This window comes from Sphaerodactylus townsendi, linkage group LG03, assembly GCF_021028975.2.
Source record: "Sphaerodactylus townsendi isolate TG3544 linkage group LG03, MPM_Stown_v2.3, whole genome shotgun sequence".
NCBI lineage: Eukaryota > Metazoa > Chordata > Lepidosauria > Squamata > Sphaerodactylidae > Sphaerodactylus > Sphaerodactylus townsendi.
This window is the reverse complement of record NC_059427.1, coordinates 82323436-82341782: the sequence shown is the minus strand read 5'-3', so window position 1 is coordinate 82341782 and position 18347 is coordinate 82323436. Positions and strand designations below refer to the sequence as shown.

The 18347-nt window shown below is 42.6% G+C and overlaps 1 protein-coding gene across 2 annotated transcripts in view; it reads right to left on the bottom strand.

Moving 5' to 3' along the window:
- Positions 1-3457: 3457 nt before the first annotated feature.
- Positions 3458-18347, bottom strand: part of TBC1D9B (TBC1 domain family member 9B) — a 49827-nt gene continuing 34937 nt past the window's right edge. Inside the window, exons 15-22 of one of the 2 annotated variants that reach the window (XM_048488555.1) lie at positions 17895-17963; positions 13681-13918; positions 12530-12595; positions 12099-12170; positions 11686-11736; positions 9618-9671; positions 6465-6571; positions 3458-5809 (exon numbers count right to left, since the gene is read on the bottom strand). In XM_048488555.1, coding sequence (XP_048344512.1) covers positions 5117-5809; positions 6465-6571; positions 9618-9671; positions 11686-11736; positions 12099-12170; positions 12530-12595; positions 13681-13918; positions 17895-17963 — 1350 coding nt within the window. In that variant the 3' untranslated portion in view covers positions 3458-5116. The remainder of the gene's footprint in view (positions 5810-6464; positions 6572-9617; positions 9672-11685; positions 11737-12098; positions 12171-12529; positions 12596-13680; positions 13919-17894; positions 17964-18347) is intronic. The other variant, XM_048488556.1, reaches the window with a different exon arrangement.

The following is an 18347-nucleotide window of genomic DNA, read 5'->3' as shown; positions in this document are numbered from 1 at the left end:
GAAAAGGCTTTTGATATTGTGCTCCTGAAAGCTGGGGGAAGCTGGTAGCCGAGAGTTATTGCCCTTATCAACTTATTTACTGAATAAAACCACACGTATATACACAAATTGAAAAAAATACCCCATAAAGCTGATTAAAAATTATTGCATTAAATTGGGTAGAAAGAAAATGGCTCTGATTGGGCAAAAAAGTGGAATATTAATGTTGTACATAAAGTAATGTGAGAATATTTTGCAAATAGGTCCTGAAAAGGAATCAAGTTAAAACGTGTGAGAATGTCTGCACTGGCCTAGTTTGTCAGACTCTTTTGGTGGGGAAGCCTTTTCAACATCTGACAGTGTTACCTGGAAAGCTTTAACAAGACAAAGCTGGCAGCGAAAATACTTGTAGAAAGAAAACCTATGAACATAAAGTTCCCCCAGATTTATTAAGAGATACTAGCCTCCCTTTATGCTTCATGTGCCATCTAGTGGGCAGACTGAATGTTTGCAGCTTGTTTACACTGGAGAACTGGCATTGTCTGAAATTACAAATTGATCCAAATAGGAATGCACTTCTCAGGCAGCTGCACGTGTGAACTGTCTCCCCTGAAGAGCATTGCCTCGGAAGTGATATGGAAGTTCTAAATGTGGTATGGTATCTGTGACGGTCAATTCACACAGGCAACTCATCATTTGATAATGCGATCAAATAATGGACATGTTAGCTAGTAAACACTGTGATGTGGTATCACCCCATGGGTCAGTAATGAACTGGTACTTGAACTTGCCCACCTTTACCTTCAGATGGATTGAATGCTGTTGAAACTGTCAGTTCACTTTAATGTGTAATGTCTGTATACACGAGAACACTACAAAGGTTTGTGCTTGTAAGAGAGACAACTCCTGGCTGGTTTGCTAAACATTCATGTTGATCTCTCAATGCCTTACTGTGGATATATTCTACCTTTTTTCCCCATGGGAGAGGTTTTCAAAGAGCTTCAACTATAAGTCTACCAGCTGGAGCATATTACTAACTCTGTGCCTACCTTTCAGTAAACTTAAATGGTTATAGACCAATAATGGGGTAACCCTATAGAGGCCCTCAAACTGCAATTTGCATTCATGTGCACTGGTTCCTACAGATTATCTACATATTTTTCTCCATATCAGTATGGAAAGAGTGAGCACTATTATGAATACATGGATACCAACTACATTATGCTGGGTGAATTCTACAACAAAATTCTATACAGGAATGACTCATTCTGTTGAAAGATTTGCATGAAAACTGGATATGGTGGCCTATACCTAGTAAATAATTTTGGCATGCAGAGAAATAAGCAGCAAATGAGTTTTCATACTGACATGAAACACATCTTGACAATCTGGAGTGCATTATTTCTGAATATTAAAGTAGAGCAGAAGTGGTTTTTTAATTACTTAATATAAGTTACTGCACGTTTTTCCTGTGAGTTTCACAGGGGAGAAACATAAACGAGAATCCATCAGGATCCTTAACACCCAAAATACCAGTTTCGCAGGGGGTAAAACAAGGGTGTGTATTAGCACCCATGCTATTTAATCTTTTTTTGCATGATCTTGCCCCCACTTTGAATAGTTTCAACTTTCATTGCCCCTATCTGAACGGTGTGCCTCTGTCTATTCTCCTTTATGCCGATGATGCAGTTTTATTATCAAGAACAAGATCTGGTCTCAGAAACATGCTGACTAAGTGTGGTGAATACTGTTCAAACAACAGGTTGGTCATTAACCCAATTAAGTCTAAAATTGTGGTCTTTTCCAAGGTTTTTAGACCTTCAAGATGGTCTATCCAAGGTGCTGACATCGAGCAAGTTAAATTGTTCAAATACCTTGGGATAATATTCCATCATAAGTCAACCTGGACCACACATAGAGATAACACCCTTAAAGCCTGCAAAAATTTATCCGCTGCAGTACTGAAGTTCTTTAATATCAATGGTGGTAGATTCATACCAGCAGCGTTGAAGGTGTTTAACGCTAAGGTGGCCCAGCACCTTTTGTATGGTATCCCCATCTGGATCCAAGCATGGCACCAGAAATTGGAAAGCATCCAATCCAATTTCCTTTATAAGATCTTTGGCACCCCGCATTGTGTCCCCTATGGTGTTCTTTGTTTGGAATCAGGGCAACATTTATTAGAAACAAGGGCATGGGTTGTAACTTTTAAGTTTTGGCTGCGTCTTTGTTTCTGCACTGACCCTAACAGTTTGTCCCAGTTAGAAATGAGAGAGCTTCAGCTTTTGAAATGGTGGCTACATATTGAAAAAAGATCTTTCCTTGGGCTTCTCTTGGGGAGGCCCTACAAATGCTCACCGCTCGGAGATTTACCATCGGCAAGGACTAGATTATTTGATCAAGAGTACCAATTTCTCCTGAGCAAAGCGCAAAGCTCTTGCTCTCCAATATTCTTTGGGATTATCCCTCAGAAAACTAGCCCTGCTATATACCTGCAACAACTTATTAATTACAATTACAGATGGGTCATGACTAGAGCAAGGTGTAACTCTTTTCCGTCAGCACATCTTCAAGGTCGATTCTCTGGTATTCCACAAAATGAGCGTCGCTGTCAATTTTGTCCTGATACAACTGATACACTTTCTCATATTCTGCTCCATTGTTCAAAGTACAACAACATCAGAACCGATTTGAGAACTGTGTTACCAACAGGATTTATGCTCCTTTCTGATAAAATAAAAATGGCTAAGCTTCTAAATAGCTCTAGTGTTGAAATATCTGAAGCTGTTGCTATGTTTTTGCTCTGTGTACTGCAAGTAGAGCAATAATGATCTTTTATTGTATTTGAAATTCTTGGCACTGGTTTTATGCCTAATAAAGGTTTCTTGGAACTTGGAACATAAACGAGAATGTGTTGGAATGACTAACATTACTAGCTTTTGTTGTTGGGGATCAGGGTCATGGTTCAAACCCAGGAGAATAGGCAGATAAACAGCTGGCCTGGGGAAGCTAGCAATTTCAGTGTTTCGCAGTCACATCCAAAGTACACATTTTCTCATCTGCATGACTGTGAAATTGTGGCCTCTTTGGTAAGTTTTTTTTTTATATAAAGGCTGAGTGTGACATTGTGATTTGACCTTGCAATGCACAAGAATTCAAGTCATACAGAGTAACTCTGCCAAACTGAAGCACTTTTGTGCATGTAAGAAATAAAACACGCTGCTCAGCAAAAAAAAAACAAAACACAGAAATCCTCAAAACTCTGTGTGGGAACTGACTGGTTACTTAGTGGAGCTTAAGGCACTTTCTCCTAACACAGAAACGAACGAGACTCAGAATTAAAACAGATACTGATCACTTACCCATCTATCCCCAAATACCTTCTCGAAGGCTCTTGTAAAAATGTAATTGTGAAAATAAATAGTAGGCATTTTAAGAATCTGTTACTATTTAAATAAAGCAAAAACAAATCCATGGCTATATGTGAGATCTTCCATTTATTGAATACGTGATTGATCAGACATAATGTAAAATCACATATACCTGTAATTTTTTTAAAAATACAATAAATTACTGAAGAATTAGTAAAAAGCACATTTTTCTGTTATGTGTCCAGACATACCTGACAAGAGAGGCCGGGATTTAAGAAACGTGTATCGGTTGTGAATACACATAAAATACACCACAGAAATACAGCAACACTGGGTATTGTGCCATGTGGTGTGCTCCACAAGTGAAGCCATTCAAGGGCTTCAGAATTTCCTCTTTCCGAACTACCAGTGTAGCTCACATTCATTGCTGGCCAGGCCACAGCCACACACACAACCACTTACTCACGTTCAATGAAGATCATGGTGGACAGAATAATATATTTGTGTAACGAGATGAGCATGTATGAAGAAACAAATATAATGGTGGTTCTTGAGAGTGAAGTCCTTCCCACAGGGAAGCTATCAGTCTCAAAATGGGGCTTCAACTTTCCCCTGCTCCACAAAATGATGTGCAGAGAGCAGGGTCTGCATGCCATATGCCTATAAAACAAAAGATGGTCCCAAACCAATTACAATATGATGAGAGGCTTGGACTATGCTGCAACCACTTAGGTGGTTCCAGTAAAAAGGATGGAGGCCTAAGGAAAATTACCAGAATTACGCTGTTTCTACACCTGCCTGGAGCAATGGATGGGTCCAGCGCACAGAAAAACCTGAAGGTCTGCTTATGACCATAGTAAGAAAGAAATCTCTTCAGTTTCTGCTGTGATAACTGGTTTACTGCAATCCATGACCTTCATGATCAAATGCAGTCTTCAAAATTATAAAGACAACTACTGAATGATCAAAACAGCAAGATGAATAATGTGTCCATTATTCTATTGCTTTGCCTTTCTTAGGGTGATAATACCCAACCCAACCCTTGTAGCTGTAGCAATTCTCAGTGCTTTTCTTTCTTTCAGTGAAATTAAAAACGAACACTTGGCACAGAAGAATTAAAAGCAAACTAAAAGATGCTAATGTGCATCTTTCAAAACCACATCATACTGGGATGATAATTCACTTGGGATAGAAACCTGCTGCCCCAAGATACTGGTGCATCCTAACTTCAGGGAGTTGTGGAATGGAACTTCTTATATCTGACAAATGACTATGTTTTATTTAGGTTGCTTAACAAGGCTGTCTCTTAGGCAGGCTGGGGCCTCTGCAACATTTTGATACATAGCGTTAGGTCACGGGGTTCAGCCATAGACATAGAATTCAAGATAGACTGTCTTTCTTATCAAAGAACCTAAAAGCAAATGAAGGTAGAATAGAGTGTGACTGAAATCAAGCTCCACTCAAGAAAGATGATCAGAGGCAGACATGCATAATTTAAGTGTAGTAACTCTAAGCCACAGAGGCTATTAGGTTCTAATGGCTTTCATGCTCTTGAGAAGGTAACATAAGCCCAGCAAGCAAGGCATCCTCCAGGGAGGTATCTATATTAAACAGTCATTGTGATAAACCCCTTACTATAGCTGAAACTACTTTAACTGTTGGGTAATTATAGCTGTTGGTAAAAAATGAACAAACAAATAAGCCATGTCCAGACAGGTTTCTAGATCTTCCACTTCTATTACCCAGCTTTGCCCTTTTCCCTGAGTTCAACCTGACACTGAGGAAAGTTCATAATCGCTAGATGAACTGCACTGCCTTTCTACTTTCTTTTGCTCCTTGATCTTCTGAGTAATGTCAATTTTCTTCTCAAAGTAGTTCACCAGGGCAGTCTCCGTAAGCACCGAAGCCAAGATCTGTTCGAAGGAGATGGACCAGTCTGTGTCAATGGTGCTGCCGTATCGGGCAACTGAGCTGGCAGCCTCACAGCCAACCAGCACGGTGTCATCTGCAATATCTTCACACTGCAAGGAGCCCGTGCTGACCATGGAGTATGAAGACATGGACATATCATCTTTGGTTTCGTCATCTGAAAGCATCTGTATGGGAGAGCCTGGACCCTCACCACCTCCATCTACAAAAATCTGATTTTCCTGTTGGTGTTTCTCAAGCTGTACATCTCCAGAAGCTTTATTTTCTGTGTTGGCCTGGGGATATCGTTCTACAGTTGAATTCTGACTCTGTTCAGATGTTGGGGACTCTTCTTCACTTGGTACATCCTGGGAGTTGTTTGCTTTGCAGTCAACAGCTTTCTTTGTAGGCTGGTGAGAGAACTTTTTGCCTACCTCCCCAATACGCAGAAGAAGGCTGGCAACTGTAGCGATGGCATGGTACAGCTCTTGCTCTACAGGATCTTCACTAAACATATTGTAAAGGGTCTTGCACAGCTCTATAAATTGTTCCTTGGGGAAACAACAAAAGAGTACTTGATTTATTAATCACAGTTGGTCGCAACAGTGCCACATCTGAGATAAAAGCTGTGATATCCAGCCTTGCATTTGGTTTGTTCCACAGCACTGCCATCCTATTCCCTGGCTATAGAGATGTTTGCCCAGAGTGAAAACCCAAATTTGAGTGATCTTGGTTACACAAAATAACCATGGATAAACTAAACCTGGCTTCACATTATGCCTGAAGTGAGCCTAGCTGAGCAATCTATGGGAGGGCAAAGACCCCTCTGGAGGTGGTGCGAACTTCTGCTGGAGTACACACCCTCTCCAGGGCATTTATGTGGGTGAAAAGGCAATGCTTGGCTGCTGCAGTGCCCGGCTGTAATACCTGGCCTTGCCCTGACACTTGCATGCTGCCCACAGTTATGCCGACATTCTGGGGTGTTCTGGGGTGCAGGGCCGACACCCCTCTTGGTCCCTGTACAGCAGCGAAAATTGTGGCATATCTTTATTCTCCCCTAACGGGGCGTGAAAAGGTTTTTAAAAAAAACTTTTTCAGGATTTCCGTGCTGTGGGAAAGCCCTGTGGAGCAGGCAGAACAGTGCTCAAACGGCGCTGTCCTTGTCCACCTCAGCTCATTTTTTGAAATGTGTTCTCAGTTTCCTACCTGACTCATTTTAGGGAGATCCTTGATAGTTTCTTTTTTGGAATCTTTTTCCTTGGCCCACATTCGTAGATGGTATCTGTAATCTTGTGGACTGGTACCCTTCTCCTCTGCAGAGACAATCATGTCATTATATTTATTTGGGACATTTATAAACACTGCCTTTCTTTCAATACACTCAGGATGTAAGGTGGGTTGCAATAAATAAAATACAAATATTAATGTTAAATGTAAAAACATAGTTAAAACAGCTAATTAAAAATATAACCAACACATAATTAAAACAGTTAAGCCAAAGGCCATCCAAACAGCTCTGTAAATTCTTTCAAATCATTTTGTCTTAATAGCCTCTCAGGTAGGTGCCTGGGTTAATTCTTCCAAGAGGCTATTCCATAGTAGAGGGGCAGCAAGAAAAAAAAAGCTTAGGCCAGAACAGGCCTTATCCTTAAGAGCAAGGCCATTTCCACACAGATCATTTGCCCTGGGCTCAATGCCATGAGAAAATGTTCTTCCCCTTTTCCCCCACAGCACTGTGGTACATACGGGCTCCTCCCATATGGGCACTGTGGTACATATGGGCATCAAGAGCTTTTCTCCCATCCTATTAACCCTCCTCTCTTGCAAAGTTTTGTGAAAGACCACAGAAAAGCCTTAATGGCTGCTGAGTGGGTAGAAAAGTTTGAATGTTCCTGGTTCTACCTGGCAGCAATTATCCCTGACGCTTCTCTACAGCAGTCATATCTTCCCCACTGCTACCTGTGGGGCTTTTTAAAAAAATCATCAATTGAATACTGTTATAACCAGAGGCGTAGGGAGGGGAAACTGCACCCGGGGCAAGATCTCCAGGGCATTTATGTGGGTGAAAAGGCAATGCTTGGCTGCTGCAGCGCCCGGCCCACCCCTCTTACCTCAGCCAGCTGGAGGAGGAGCAGCCGGGCCAGGAGCCTCCTGCCCCTGGAGGCCAGGGCAGGGAGGCTGGGGCCACCGGGCTCTTGTGGCTTTTGCCTGAGCCCCCTGTTGAGGGGCCACTCACAGGCTGTGTTGTCTGCTGCGGCTGTAGGCCTCCTGCCCTCCTCGTCAGGTCCAAGGATGGCCCCCATGCCTGACATGGAGGCCAGGGAGGGCATAAGGCCTGTGGCCACGGCAGGTGGCTTGGCCAGCGAGCAGCATCCCAGTAGGGAAGGAACCACTGGGTGCCAGCCAGGTTCTTGCGCCCGGCCTCTCCTGCAGCGCAGCGCCCATGCCGGGGCCATACTTACTGGCTTTTGGCCCACCAGGCACTGCGCTGCAGGAGAGGCCGGGCACAAGGACCCGGTTGGTGCCCACTGTCCCCCCACATGACTGGAAGGCAGCTGCCCAGTCTGTTTGTCCCCAGACTGCCCCGTGGAAGCTCCGCCTCTGGTTATAACACTATAACAATCTGTGAATCATGTTCTCTGTGTTCCCAAACTGTTGCAGATTTGTAAAAGGAAAGACATGACCACTAGGAAAGAGGATAGAAGCTTACTTTTTCAAAAAGTGAAAGTTGGAAATTCAGAAAAAACTGAAGGATGAATAATTGTATCCTCATTATAATGATAGTCAACTGCAGATTTTGCAGGACTGAAACGACAAAGAAATCTGAAGTGTATGGGGTGTTCTGTGACTAGCTCAAGGTCACCCAGTAGAAATGTATAGGAGTGAGGAAACAAATTTGGTTCACCAGATAAGACTCCACCGCCCATGTGGATGAGTGGGGAATCAAACCTGGTTTGATTAGATTAGAGTCTACCTGCTCTTAACCACTACACCACACTGGAGTAGAAGTGGGACCAGAAAGTTAGAATGGGGGCAGAAAGTTGGTGTGGTCAATAGGATTTCAGGTAAAGGACAACACTGCTGTCTGGCTAATCACAAAAGGTGTTTTTTGTGGTAGGTGTTAAGGGGAATCAAAGATCTTGTTTGCCAGTTCTTAATTAGTATCCAGTAAACCTTTTCAGTATCAGCCTTCACAGGTAACTGCAGTTGCTGGCACTAGGCAAAGGCCTGTTGCTCTGGCTGCCCCTCCTCCAGTTATGGCCTCTGATAGGTAAGGGACAGCAAGCATCTCTGATGGAGATGCTTGGTGAGGATGGCAACTAGGTTGCCAAGAGGTGGGCAGCAGGTGGCAGAGAGAAGGGTCACTCATCAGTAGCAACATGATTGCTTTTGATGGATGACCCTTCAGAGCTGTAATGATAATTTATACACATCATTTCAACAATATTCTCAAGTTTTCATTGTAACTTAATATTGCCCAAATTAATTTTTTTATTTCAAAGGTTACCAATTCATATACTAGAAAAAAACCTGAAGGATTGGCAGAAGCAGAAAAACAAGTTTATACGGAACTGGAAGTTTGCTTCCTTTGGTATTTTTAGATCTGCTTTTTGGGGGGGTCCTTGTTTATGTCACCAAATATTATTATCTCTCCTTCTTGAAAGTCTAATACAGATTGAAAGTTTTTTTTCATAAAAATTTTCTCTTGCATTTTTTGGAGCATAATGTGTTGATCTTGCCTACTGGAAGCCTAATCTTCAGAATGAGATATCTTCCATGAAGGTCTTTTAACATAAGAACTTGCACTTTAAATTGGATCCAGAAACAAACAGGCAGTCACTGAAGGGACTTCAGTGCTGGTATAATGTGGTCCAGGTGTGTAAAGACAGTTAGTACAAGGATTTTACATAAGCTGAAATGTCCAGGTTTTCTTCAAGGCAATTCCATGTACTATGTCAAGGTTGTTGAATTAACCAAGGATATCTACTATGGGAAACTGTAAGAAATATGCCTATTCTTGAAAGTTGATGACCTTTATACAGATGCCTGGGTTTCTTCTGCTCTATTTAGAAATTTCATCTGGCATGGCTTAAAATAACTAATGTTCAGAATGCGGTACAAAAACAGCAGCTGCAATAAATTGTTTTGTGGCTGGCAGAGAATTATACCCTGTCCAACAAGCCAAATGGGGTATTCTGGAGGGAGAACTATTGTTGAGGCAACTATTATTTCTCACACTTTATTCTCTGCAGCATAAGCTTTGAGCTTAGGAACCTGGCCATGCTGAAAATGGTGGCATGAATGACAAGCAAGGAAATAACTAGGGTGCAATCTGACAGCACAAGGAAAAAATATCACCTTGTTCTTTAGAGTTCTTCTCTCTTGATGTTTTGTCTTCCTGCACTGCTGGTTCTAAAAAGAGACAACAAAATAGTAAACTCTGTATTTATTGAACTACATGAAACCGTAAAACACAACGTTTATCCTTAAAGGAACACACTAAAGTGCATTAAAATACAACTGGACAAATTGTGTGTAGATATGTATCTTACTGGAGCAGTGTATCTTCAATCGGAGTAACCCACTGGGTATGATTGATTCCAAATGGGGGTGATTCTCCAATAACCAATTTGATCTCATTGCCGGTGCAAATATAGAGGCATTCCACATCAGCGTGAAACCTTCACAGAAGGCAACTCCCTGTTTTCCCTCCCTTTCGGCTGCCATTTCCTTTTTCTCCCTTGCCTCCAATGGGCTCTTGCTGGCTTTTAAAAAGGTTGATAGTCCATGTATTGAGATAGTGTTTTAACACCATTGCAATATACTTACTACTCATCATTCTAGAAATCCCCAGCAAAAAACCCACTGGCAGTATGTCTGGGGGAGAGGCAATGGCACTAAATGTGGCACTGGAAGTAGGTAGGTAGCTACAGAAATCCACACTTCCTAGCAACCCACTTTGGGTGTGACCTTTTAAAAAACACTGCCCCCAAGCAGGTGTGGGTAAAGGACAGTTATCCCTGTTGTGAGACAGTTATCTCTGTTGCCACCACCTGGTAATCAGAGGTATACTATATACATTATGTTACACTTGCCAGCTTGCCAGCTGCATCTGGTTGTTCTTCGAACTAGAAGGCTAGACAAGATAGATCTTTGGTTTAATCCACCAAGACAATTCATAACTAGATGAAAAACTAACAAGGAAAGATTTAGAAGAAACTCCATTGGAAGCACCTATTTGAAAGGAAAGCAATAAGACAAAGCAAAATATTGAAGCAGCGTATGCATCAATGCACAAGAGGACCAGCCCAAAAAAGATGAGGGGAATAATGAAAGCAAGCAAGTTCTCAATGAAACACACCATGTCCTACTGGAAAAAAAGGGAAGAATTACATGTTAACTAGGAAGTAGGGGGCAGTGGCAAAGAGACAGTGAAATATGATCTTTTGCATATTCACACAAAAGTATACCACAAGATACACATCACAAAATGAGATAATATGTTTCAAGCATGAAATCCACATCTAATGTATTTGTTTCAACACACTCTGAATAAGGCATGGCTTTTCTTTAAATTACAATACTGTAGAAAATAATCTTAGTTTTCTCTGGTTTTGAAACAATAGCTACTTTGCATGGCTTTCAGGTGTTTCAGGTACTAAATAACTTTATCATTTTATTTATTTTTATTTACAGTCTACCTTTCTCACTTGGACTCTAGGTGGATTACATAACATTAAGTCAACACAATCAACAGATGGGTCATTCAAAAAACAATATGATAGGATTATGGTAGTAGAACCAACCAGAAGTCTAAAAACAGAACTGAAGCAAAGCATAAGTATTAAAATGACACATTAAAGGATGCAAAATTCACAACAGGATCTTAATTTCAGCCAGCAGTATAGACCACAGTCCTGAATAATCATTGTTACAGTGCAATTTTATTGCCTCCATAGAAAAGCCCTCTTGAATAATTCAGTTTTGTACAGTCTGCAGAAAACCATGAGAATGGGAGCCTTCATGACCGCCTTGGGCAGGCTGATACACAAAATGGGGACCACAAAGGAGAAGTAATGTGTACAGACAAGTTGTTGATTTCATCCATTTGCAGTTAACACCTGCAGAAGACCCTGCTCCTTTTCTAAATTAGAGCCTGAATTTAAAATGAGTGAATATGGAATTTGAGGAATATTCATCAAACACATCTAAGACGTATCATATATGAAGAAAATAAAATGTTGCACCTAGCTGCTCTTTATCAGAAATGGCACAGAGGAATGGTAAGCAATTTAATTATAGAGGGCTTTCACAACATTTCACAACTAAGCAATTTAATTCTAGATGGCTTTCACAACATTTGGAGGGGAGGTAATCATGGCACACAGACAGTGGGCTCACTGTTGCACAAGCAAGTCAGACTAACCTTGAGAATCACACTGCAGGAAGAGATCCAGTTCTGAGACATAAGGAGATACTGGAGAAGGAAAGTTGAGAGAGAGAGAGAGAGAAAGAGAAATGGAGGTTGAAAGTATGAAAGAAATCTAAGGCATAACAAGAGAGTGATCTGAGAGCAAGAGAAATAATGAGAGAAGCAAAAAAGGTAACAAGATTCAACAAGATCTAAGGAAGAGCTTGAGATCATAGGACAAGCAGTTTGCTAATAAGAACAAGAAGCAGCAAGCTTCCTCTAACTGTACTTCACAAATTGGTCATGACAAATGCTAGAGCCTTGTTGGGACACCCCCCTGCTGTGGAGGATAACCACAAAAACCACTGAGAGTGGCTTCACTCCATTTATGGTGCCCACTTCAGTCAGGCGAGAACAACTGTTATTACCTTCTGTAGTTTTATCATCTGTGAAGTAATTTGTTGCCTCCAGAGCAGATTCTGCTTCTTCTGGATTCAGAGCTATACAAAAAGAAGTGAAAAAATTAATATAGCTAACCCTTTGCTGTGATTTGTTATTTATGTCATACCTTACTTTATCAGATGAACACACTTCGCTCTTGGGACTCAGAGCCAAACTAGACATTATGGTGCCCATGGATCTGACCTGTCAATGCCCTAACATCTAATTTGGTCCTGAGATTCTCTAGTGTAGCATGCTGAACAATTTCCTCCAAATAAAAGACTTTAATGGTTTTACCTGGTATATGGGAGTATCTTTTAATACCAGCACATAATTGGGCACATATAAACATTTGTTTCCATGCTGGTTCTGTAGCAAGAGAGATCAACTAGCTGAGGTGACATAAAAAGACACTCACCTGGAGGTAAATGTAGTTTGTAAAGGAGTTTTAATTTTTCAGTCAAATCACCATGATACATTCCACCTGTCCAGAATAGAGGTGAAGAGAAAAGAACAAAAGTTTTGGATTACACTAATGGCAACTTTTTTTCCAGCCTTTACCAACTGCCTGGCATACAGAAATTTAGCAGGGGAGACTTCTATGAATTTATTACCATGTCAGATTCTTATCTGTGTATATATAATTTGCTTTTATGTTTTCCCTTACAAAAGATGAATGAAGAAAGTCAATACAGTAGAGGGTCAGAAGGCCTGCTGCCCTCCTGCACAAGGCGAGGCTATAGCCCAGTTACAGATCCAGAAATGCTAAGTGGGAAAAACACAGAAGAAGGTGGTTTTCCTGTGGGGGTATTTATGGCCAGGCATGGGCACCGTGGGAACACTAGCAATCTTAGCTTAGCTCCCCTTGGAGAGGAAGGGGCACTACTGGAAATGCATGGCAGAGGCTGAAATAAGAGTATGTTTCCCTGTCCTGGAACAGGCCCTTAAGATCATGGTAGAGCAGAGTTGGGGGTAGTTAGTGATGTACTGGTGCGAAGATCTGCCTGTGCAAGTTTGTAACAAGGCCCCGACAGAAGAAAAGATCTCCTACAACGTAGGTGCAGCGTATCCTTTAAGTGGAAGAAGGGCCGGCTTACGCAGGGCCGACTATCATCCTATTTATTGAGGGCTCCACAGGTGAGTAGAATAATAGAATAGAATCATACCACAATCCCACCTGCCTTCACAGTCAATATTGTAATTTTACTGATGGGAACTGAGGTTTAAAGATGTACATGTTCATTTGGAATATGAATCCAAGCAAAACTTCCTGTTTACTAGATTACACTAATTCAAATGTCCATTAACCAAATTTAGATCTTACACAAGCAATAAGACCTACAGAGCTTTAGCCACTAATTCTGTATAGAAGACCATGAAAAGTGACACTCCTTGTGATTTGCCTTACTTAACAATGATAGGCAAATGAGATTGCAAATCTCATTCTTCCCAAGCTTTTTGTAAGAATGTACTCCCAAATGCAACACTGTATCATCACTGACCAGGGCACAGAAGAGGACAAAAACATCTGCTTCAACATTTAACATAATCTTCAGAAAAGTCACATACTCATTCCTGTTGCAAACTCCTTGAAGTTAATGAGCGAATCTTTGTTCTCATCCAGGACGTGGAACATTCTTTCTGCCAGCACTGGCGTATGGAGGCCACAAGACCAAGGTGTAAGAGAAGCAAATAAATCTTTAAATTGCTCCATGTTAATGCGATACTGCTCTAAGTAGGGCAAGCTCTGGTCTCGTTGGGAAGCAGCAGCACAATTTCCCCAGTAACAGCTCATAAGGTGCTTGGCCTGTGAAGAGAAGGGGTGACTAGGTCAGGCACTAACACATTTCAACCTTGAACTTTGAATGCGTCCAGAGCTCCTAGGAGCAAGAAAAAGGCACTAGCAACTTCAAACAGAAGGCAGCTTTGGGTTTAATGGTATTTATTTATTTTTGTGTTTTCCAGGTTTAAGCACAACTTTAGCTCAACTTCGTAACACGAAGAAGAGACCAGTAAAATGTTGGAGAGAAATCCATCCAAGAACCACTACAATTAGTGGGGACCAGTGTGATGTCTGTCTGATATACTGGCTAACAGTTTAGCTGCTGCATGCTGAACCAACTCCAGTTTCTGGAATGTCTTCAAAGGCAGCCCTACATAGAGCACATTTTAATAATCCAATCAGGATGTAACCAGAGTGGATAACATTGTTGCCAGGTCCCCTTTGTCCAAAAATGGGTGGAGATGGTGAACTAGACGGAGTTGCTGGAAGCCCTCGTGGTCACTGTCATCACCTGAAGCTCAAAGGATGACGATGAATCCAGGAGCACCCCCAGACCTCACACCTGGTCCTTCTGGGGCAATACAACACCATCCAGAACCGGATGCCCTGTGATCTCACAGATTTGGGAGCCTGAAACACAGAGAATCATCTAGACTGGATTCAGCCTCAGTTAGTTAGTCCTCATTCAGACCACAACTGCTTCCAGGCAGTAGTCCAGCACTCAGAACATCTCTCCTTAGTCTGATGAAATGGAGAGATAGAACTGGGTTTCATCCACATATTGATGAAACTTGACTCCAAATTCCCTGATGACCTCACCCAGTGTCAGGGAGATGTTATCTAGTTGATTAAGATGCATTCCTGGAACCATGTACCTGCTTAAAATAACACATTGCTGCTGCTATTGAGATACATGTAACCAGCCTGCTATATGTAACCACTGCCATCAGTGCATTCTTTCCTTGATCTTTGCTTTATGGTGTCACATGCTTGTAGACAACTAGGCTTCCCTTGTCCCTCTTGCCTATGGGAACAATGTTACTTTTGTTATCTTGTGGGGCAGGAAGCCAGGTGGCTTTCTCTTGCTATCTGCTAGTGACCTTGGGGCACCTTAGCTCCAAAGGATATTTTTCACAAATTCTTGGGAAAATGGTAGGGGGCCTTGCTCGGGGGATAAAGGGGACTGTGAGTGCCAGATTTGCCAGATTCGTTTACCAGTATGGTGCTTCGATGTCTGCTCAATAAATGCTACTGAACGTCAATAAACGCTTCAGAGTCCATTTGTTGGCTTAAGGGTCCAAGACCTAACACCCAGTGACTACATATAGATGTTGAACAACATAGGGGACAGAAGTGAGCAATGAGAAACCCCAGAAGGAGCTCTCAGGACTGCAAACATGAGCCCCCCAATGCTATCTTCTGGAACCAACCCCAAGGGTAGGAGGAGAACCATTGTAACACAGTGTTCCCCCAACCCCATTCTCTGGAGCTGATCCAGCAAAATATCATGGTCTATGCCGCACAGGTGTCAAACTCGCTGCCCTCCAGATGTTCATGAACTACAATTCCCATCAGCCCTTGCCAGTATAGCCAATGCTCATGTTGGGAAGGACTGATGGGAACTGTAGTTCATGAACACCTGCAGGGCTGCGAGTTTGACACCCCTGCATGGTATCAAAAACCACGGAGAGATCAAGGCGTATCAACAGGGTAGTATTTCCCATCTCTATCCCAATAAATGTCATCAGTCAAGAGTGACCGAGACCATTTCCATGCTATAACCATGCCTGACGTCAGACTAATATGGATCCAGAAAATCAGTTCCTTCCAAGTAAGCCTGCAGTTGAGCCACCACCACTCTCTCTAGGACCTTGCCCAAAAATGGGATGTTGGCCACCCGGTGATAATTGCCCAGCACCATAGGGTGTAAAGAATGCTCTCTCCAAAGAGGTCAGACCATTGCCTCTTTCAGAGGTGCTGGAACTACCCCCCTACATCAAAGAGGCATTTATAATCTCATTGTGCATCCTTATTCACAACAACAACAACAAAAGATGGTGCTGAGCATAGACACTGAGGCACAAGCTCTGTTTTTTACTTTTTTGCCATGTTTTTAAGGTTTATTTTTAGCCGCCTCAACCAGGGCCAGGGCATTTTGAGCTGTGGTCCTGACCTGATGGGAAGCTCTATCAAGTGAGATTGGGACTCTGCATGATTTGACGCTGTTCTGCAGGACCTGTAAGATGGAGCTTTTTTCCACAGGCATATGGTTGAAGCAGCATGGTTACCATCTTTTGGCCTTCCCCTTTCATTTTATCTGATCTTTTATTGGACTGAACTTAATCTTCCATCTGATCTGCCAATTAGTTTTACTAAATGGAATTCCATCGCCATCTGGAGATTGTGAGAAACAGTATCATTTTATCAAGAAACTAGCGGGGTCCGGACACGCGTTGCTGTGGCTTATTGTGGTGAAATGGAAAAGGAACAGTAGCAGCAATCAATTGCAGAGGCCAGCAATACGTGCTCATGCAAACACGCAGCCTGATACTGTGCGATGTCAATGATGTGTGTGCCTGCATTCCTTGGGGGGCGGCGGGGGGGAATGGAAAGGCAACCTCCCACACATCTAGGCTGGCTGGTCATGATCCTTTACCTGGAAGTAAGTTTGGTTGGTGGCAATGGGTGTCGCTTCTGAGGAAACTCCTCTGTTGGAGCCGCGCAGCCATTCAAAAGTGATATGCTCGCAATGGGTTGCTGTACCGAGATTACTCCTGAGTAATGCGTGCCTGGTTTTCTTAACTGTAACCGCAGTATTCAGGTAATCTAGGGTGACTGGCCCCTCCCTCCCATCCCTTGCATGTCACCCCTCACTCTCTTCCCTCCCTTCTCTTCCCTTGCATGCCACCCCTCCCCCTCCTTCCCTTCCCTTTCCCTCTGCTAGGTGGGTGGGTCATATAAAGATGCTGGGCCCCCTGCCTCCCCTCCCTTGCATGCCACCCCTCACTGTCTCCCCTCTCTCACTTCTCTTCTCTTGCATGCCTCCCCCTCCGTCCCTTCCCTCTCCCTCTCTTCCCTTGCATGCCACCCCTCCCCCTCCTTCCCTTCCCTTCCCTCCGCTAGGGTGGGTGGGTCATATCAAGATGCTGGGCCCCCTGCCTCCCCTCCCTTGCATGCCACCCCTCACTGTCTCCCCTCTCTCACTTCTCTTCTCTTGCATGCCTCCCCCTCCGTCCCTTCCCTCTCCCTCCCTCTCTTCCCTTGCATGCCACCCCGCCCTCCCTCCCTCCCTCCCTCCCTCTCCCTCCCTCCTCTCTCCCTCGTGTGTATGTGTGTGTATGTGTTTCACTTCCACTCAAGTTACTGCCTATGTACTGTTTTCACTGCTCATATCTGGCCATCTGAGTGAACATTCTAAGCAGCACGAATATTCTAAGGGTGACAGTTACACACAGGCAGCTGCATGTCCTTCACCAGGGAGCGCCAGGAAAAAGGTGTTTTACCTGGGCCAGGTATGACATTTCAGGTATGTGAACATCTAAAAATACTCTCGCCTGGCTGATTATAGTGGCTGGGAATTTTCAGAGGAATTGGCCCAGCAGTTACTGAGGTATACTGTCATCAACAAAAACACTGTTCGCTTTTTATATATATAGATAGATGTTTATTAGGCGTTGTTTGGATAGCTAGTAGTATTGTAATTGGTATATTTATTTTTAGGATAATTGTTTGCATATGATGTGTTGGAAAACAGTCTGAACCCATAAAGGGAAAAGCGGTATAAAAACCAAATAAATAAATAAGAATTCAGCTCCCTTATCCTGAAAACTCAGGGCAGCAAGAAAAGCAAATTCAGCAACATAAAGTTGTATCTCATTCAATAATTATTTAGACCTGAGGGCCCAAACACCACCACAAACACCACTCAGACAAGTCTGCAGTGAACAAAAGCTGCACAGCAGTAATGACAGCTACGACAGAATATTTATAGAGCTCTTACCTTAAATACTACATAAAGGTCTTCTAATTCTTGCATTGAAAACCCAATATCACCAGATACAGCTCGGACCTACAGAAAAGCAGGAAAACAATGATTTTTAAAATTCTATTAGTTGTGAAAGTCACATTCAACAACCACAGGAAACTACCAAGAATGACAAAACGTCTTTCAAGGCCTGGGGACTTGACCGGAGAAAGGAAAGAGGGTATAATGATCTGGAGTAAAATATAAAAGTCCTTTTGGGGGGAATTATTGATCTCTAAGACAGGAAGACACAGAAGAAAAAAAGCCAACCAAAAAAAATCCAATGTCAGCTGGAGAAGAATAGCTCTATTCCCTTGAACTCAGCAAGTAAACACAACAAAAAGCTAGCCAAACACACTAAATGCATTTCCTGCTCTTTGTGCCTGTAATTGGAAGTGGGAACAGGAAATATGTCAACTCCTTCTTCCT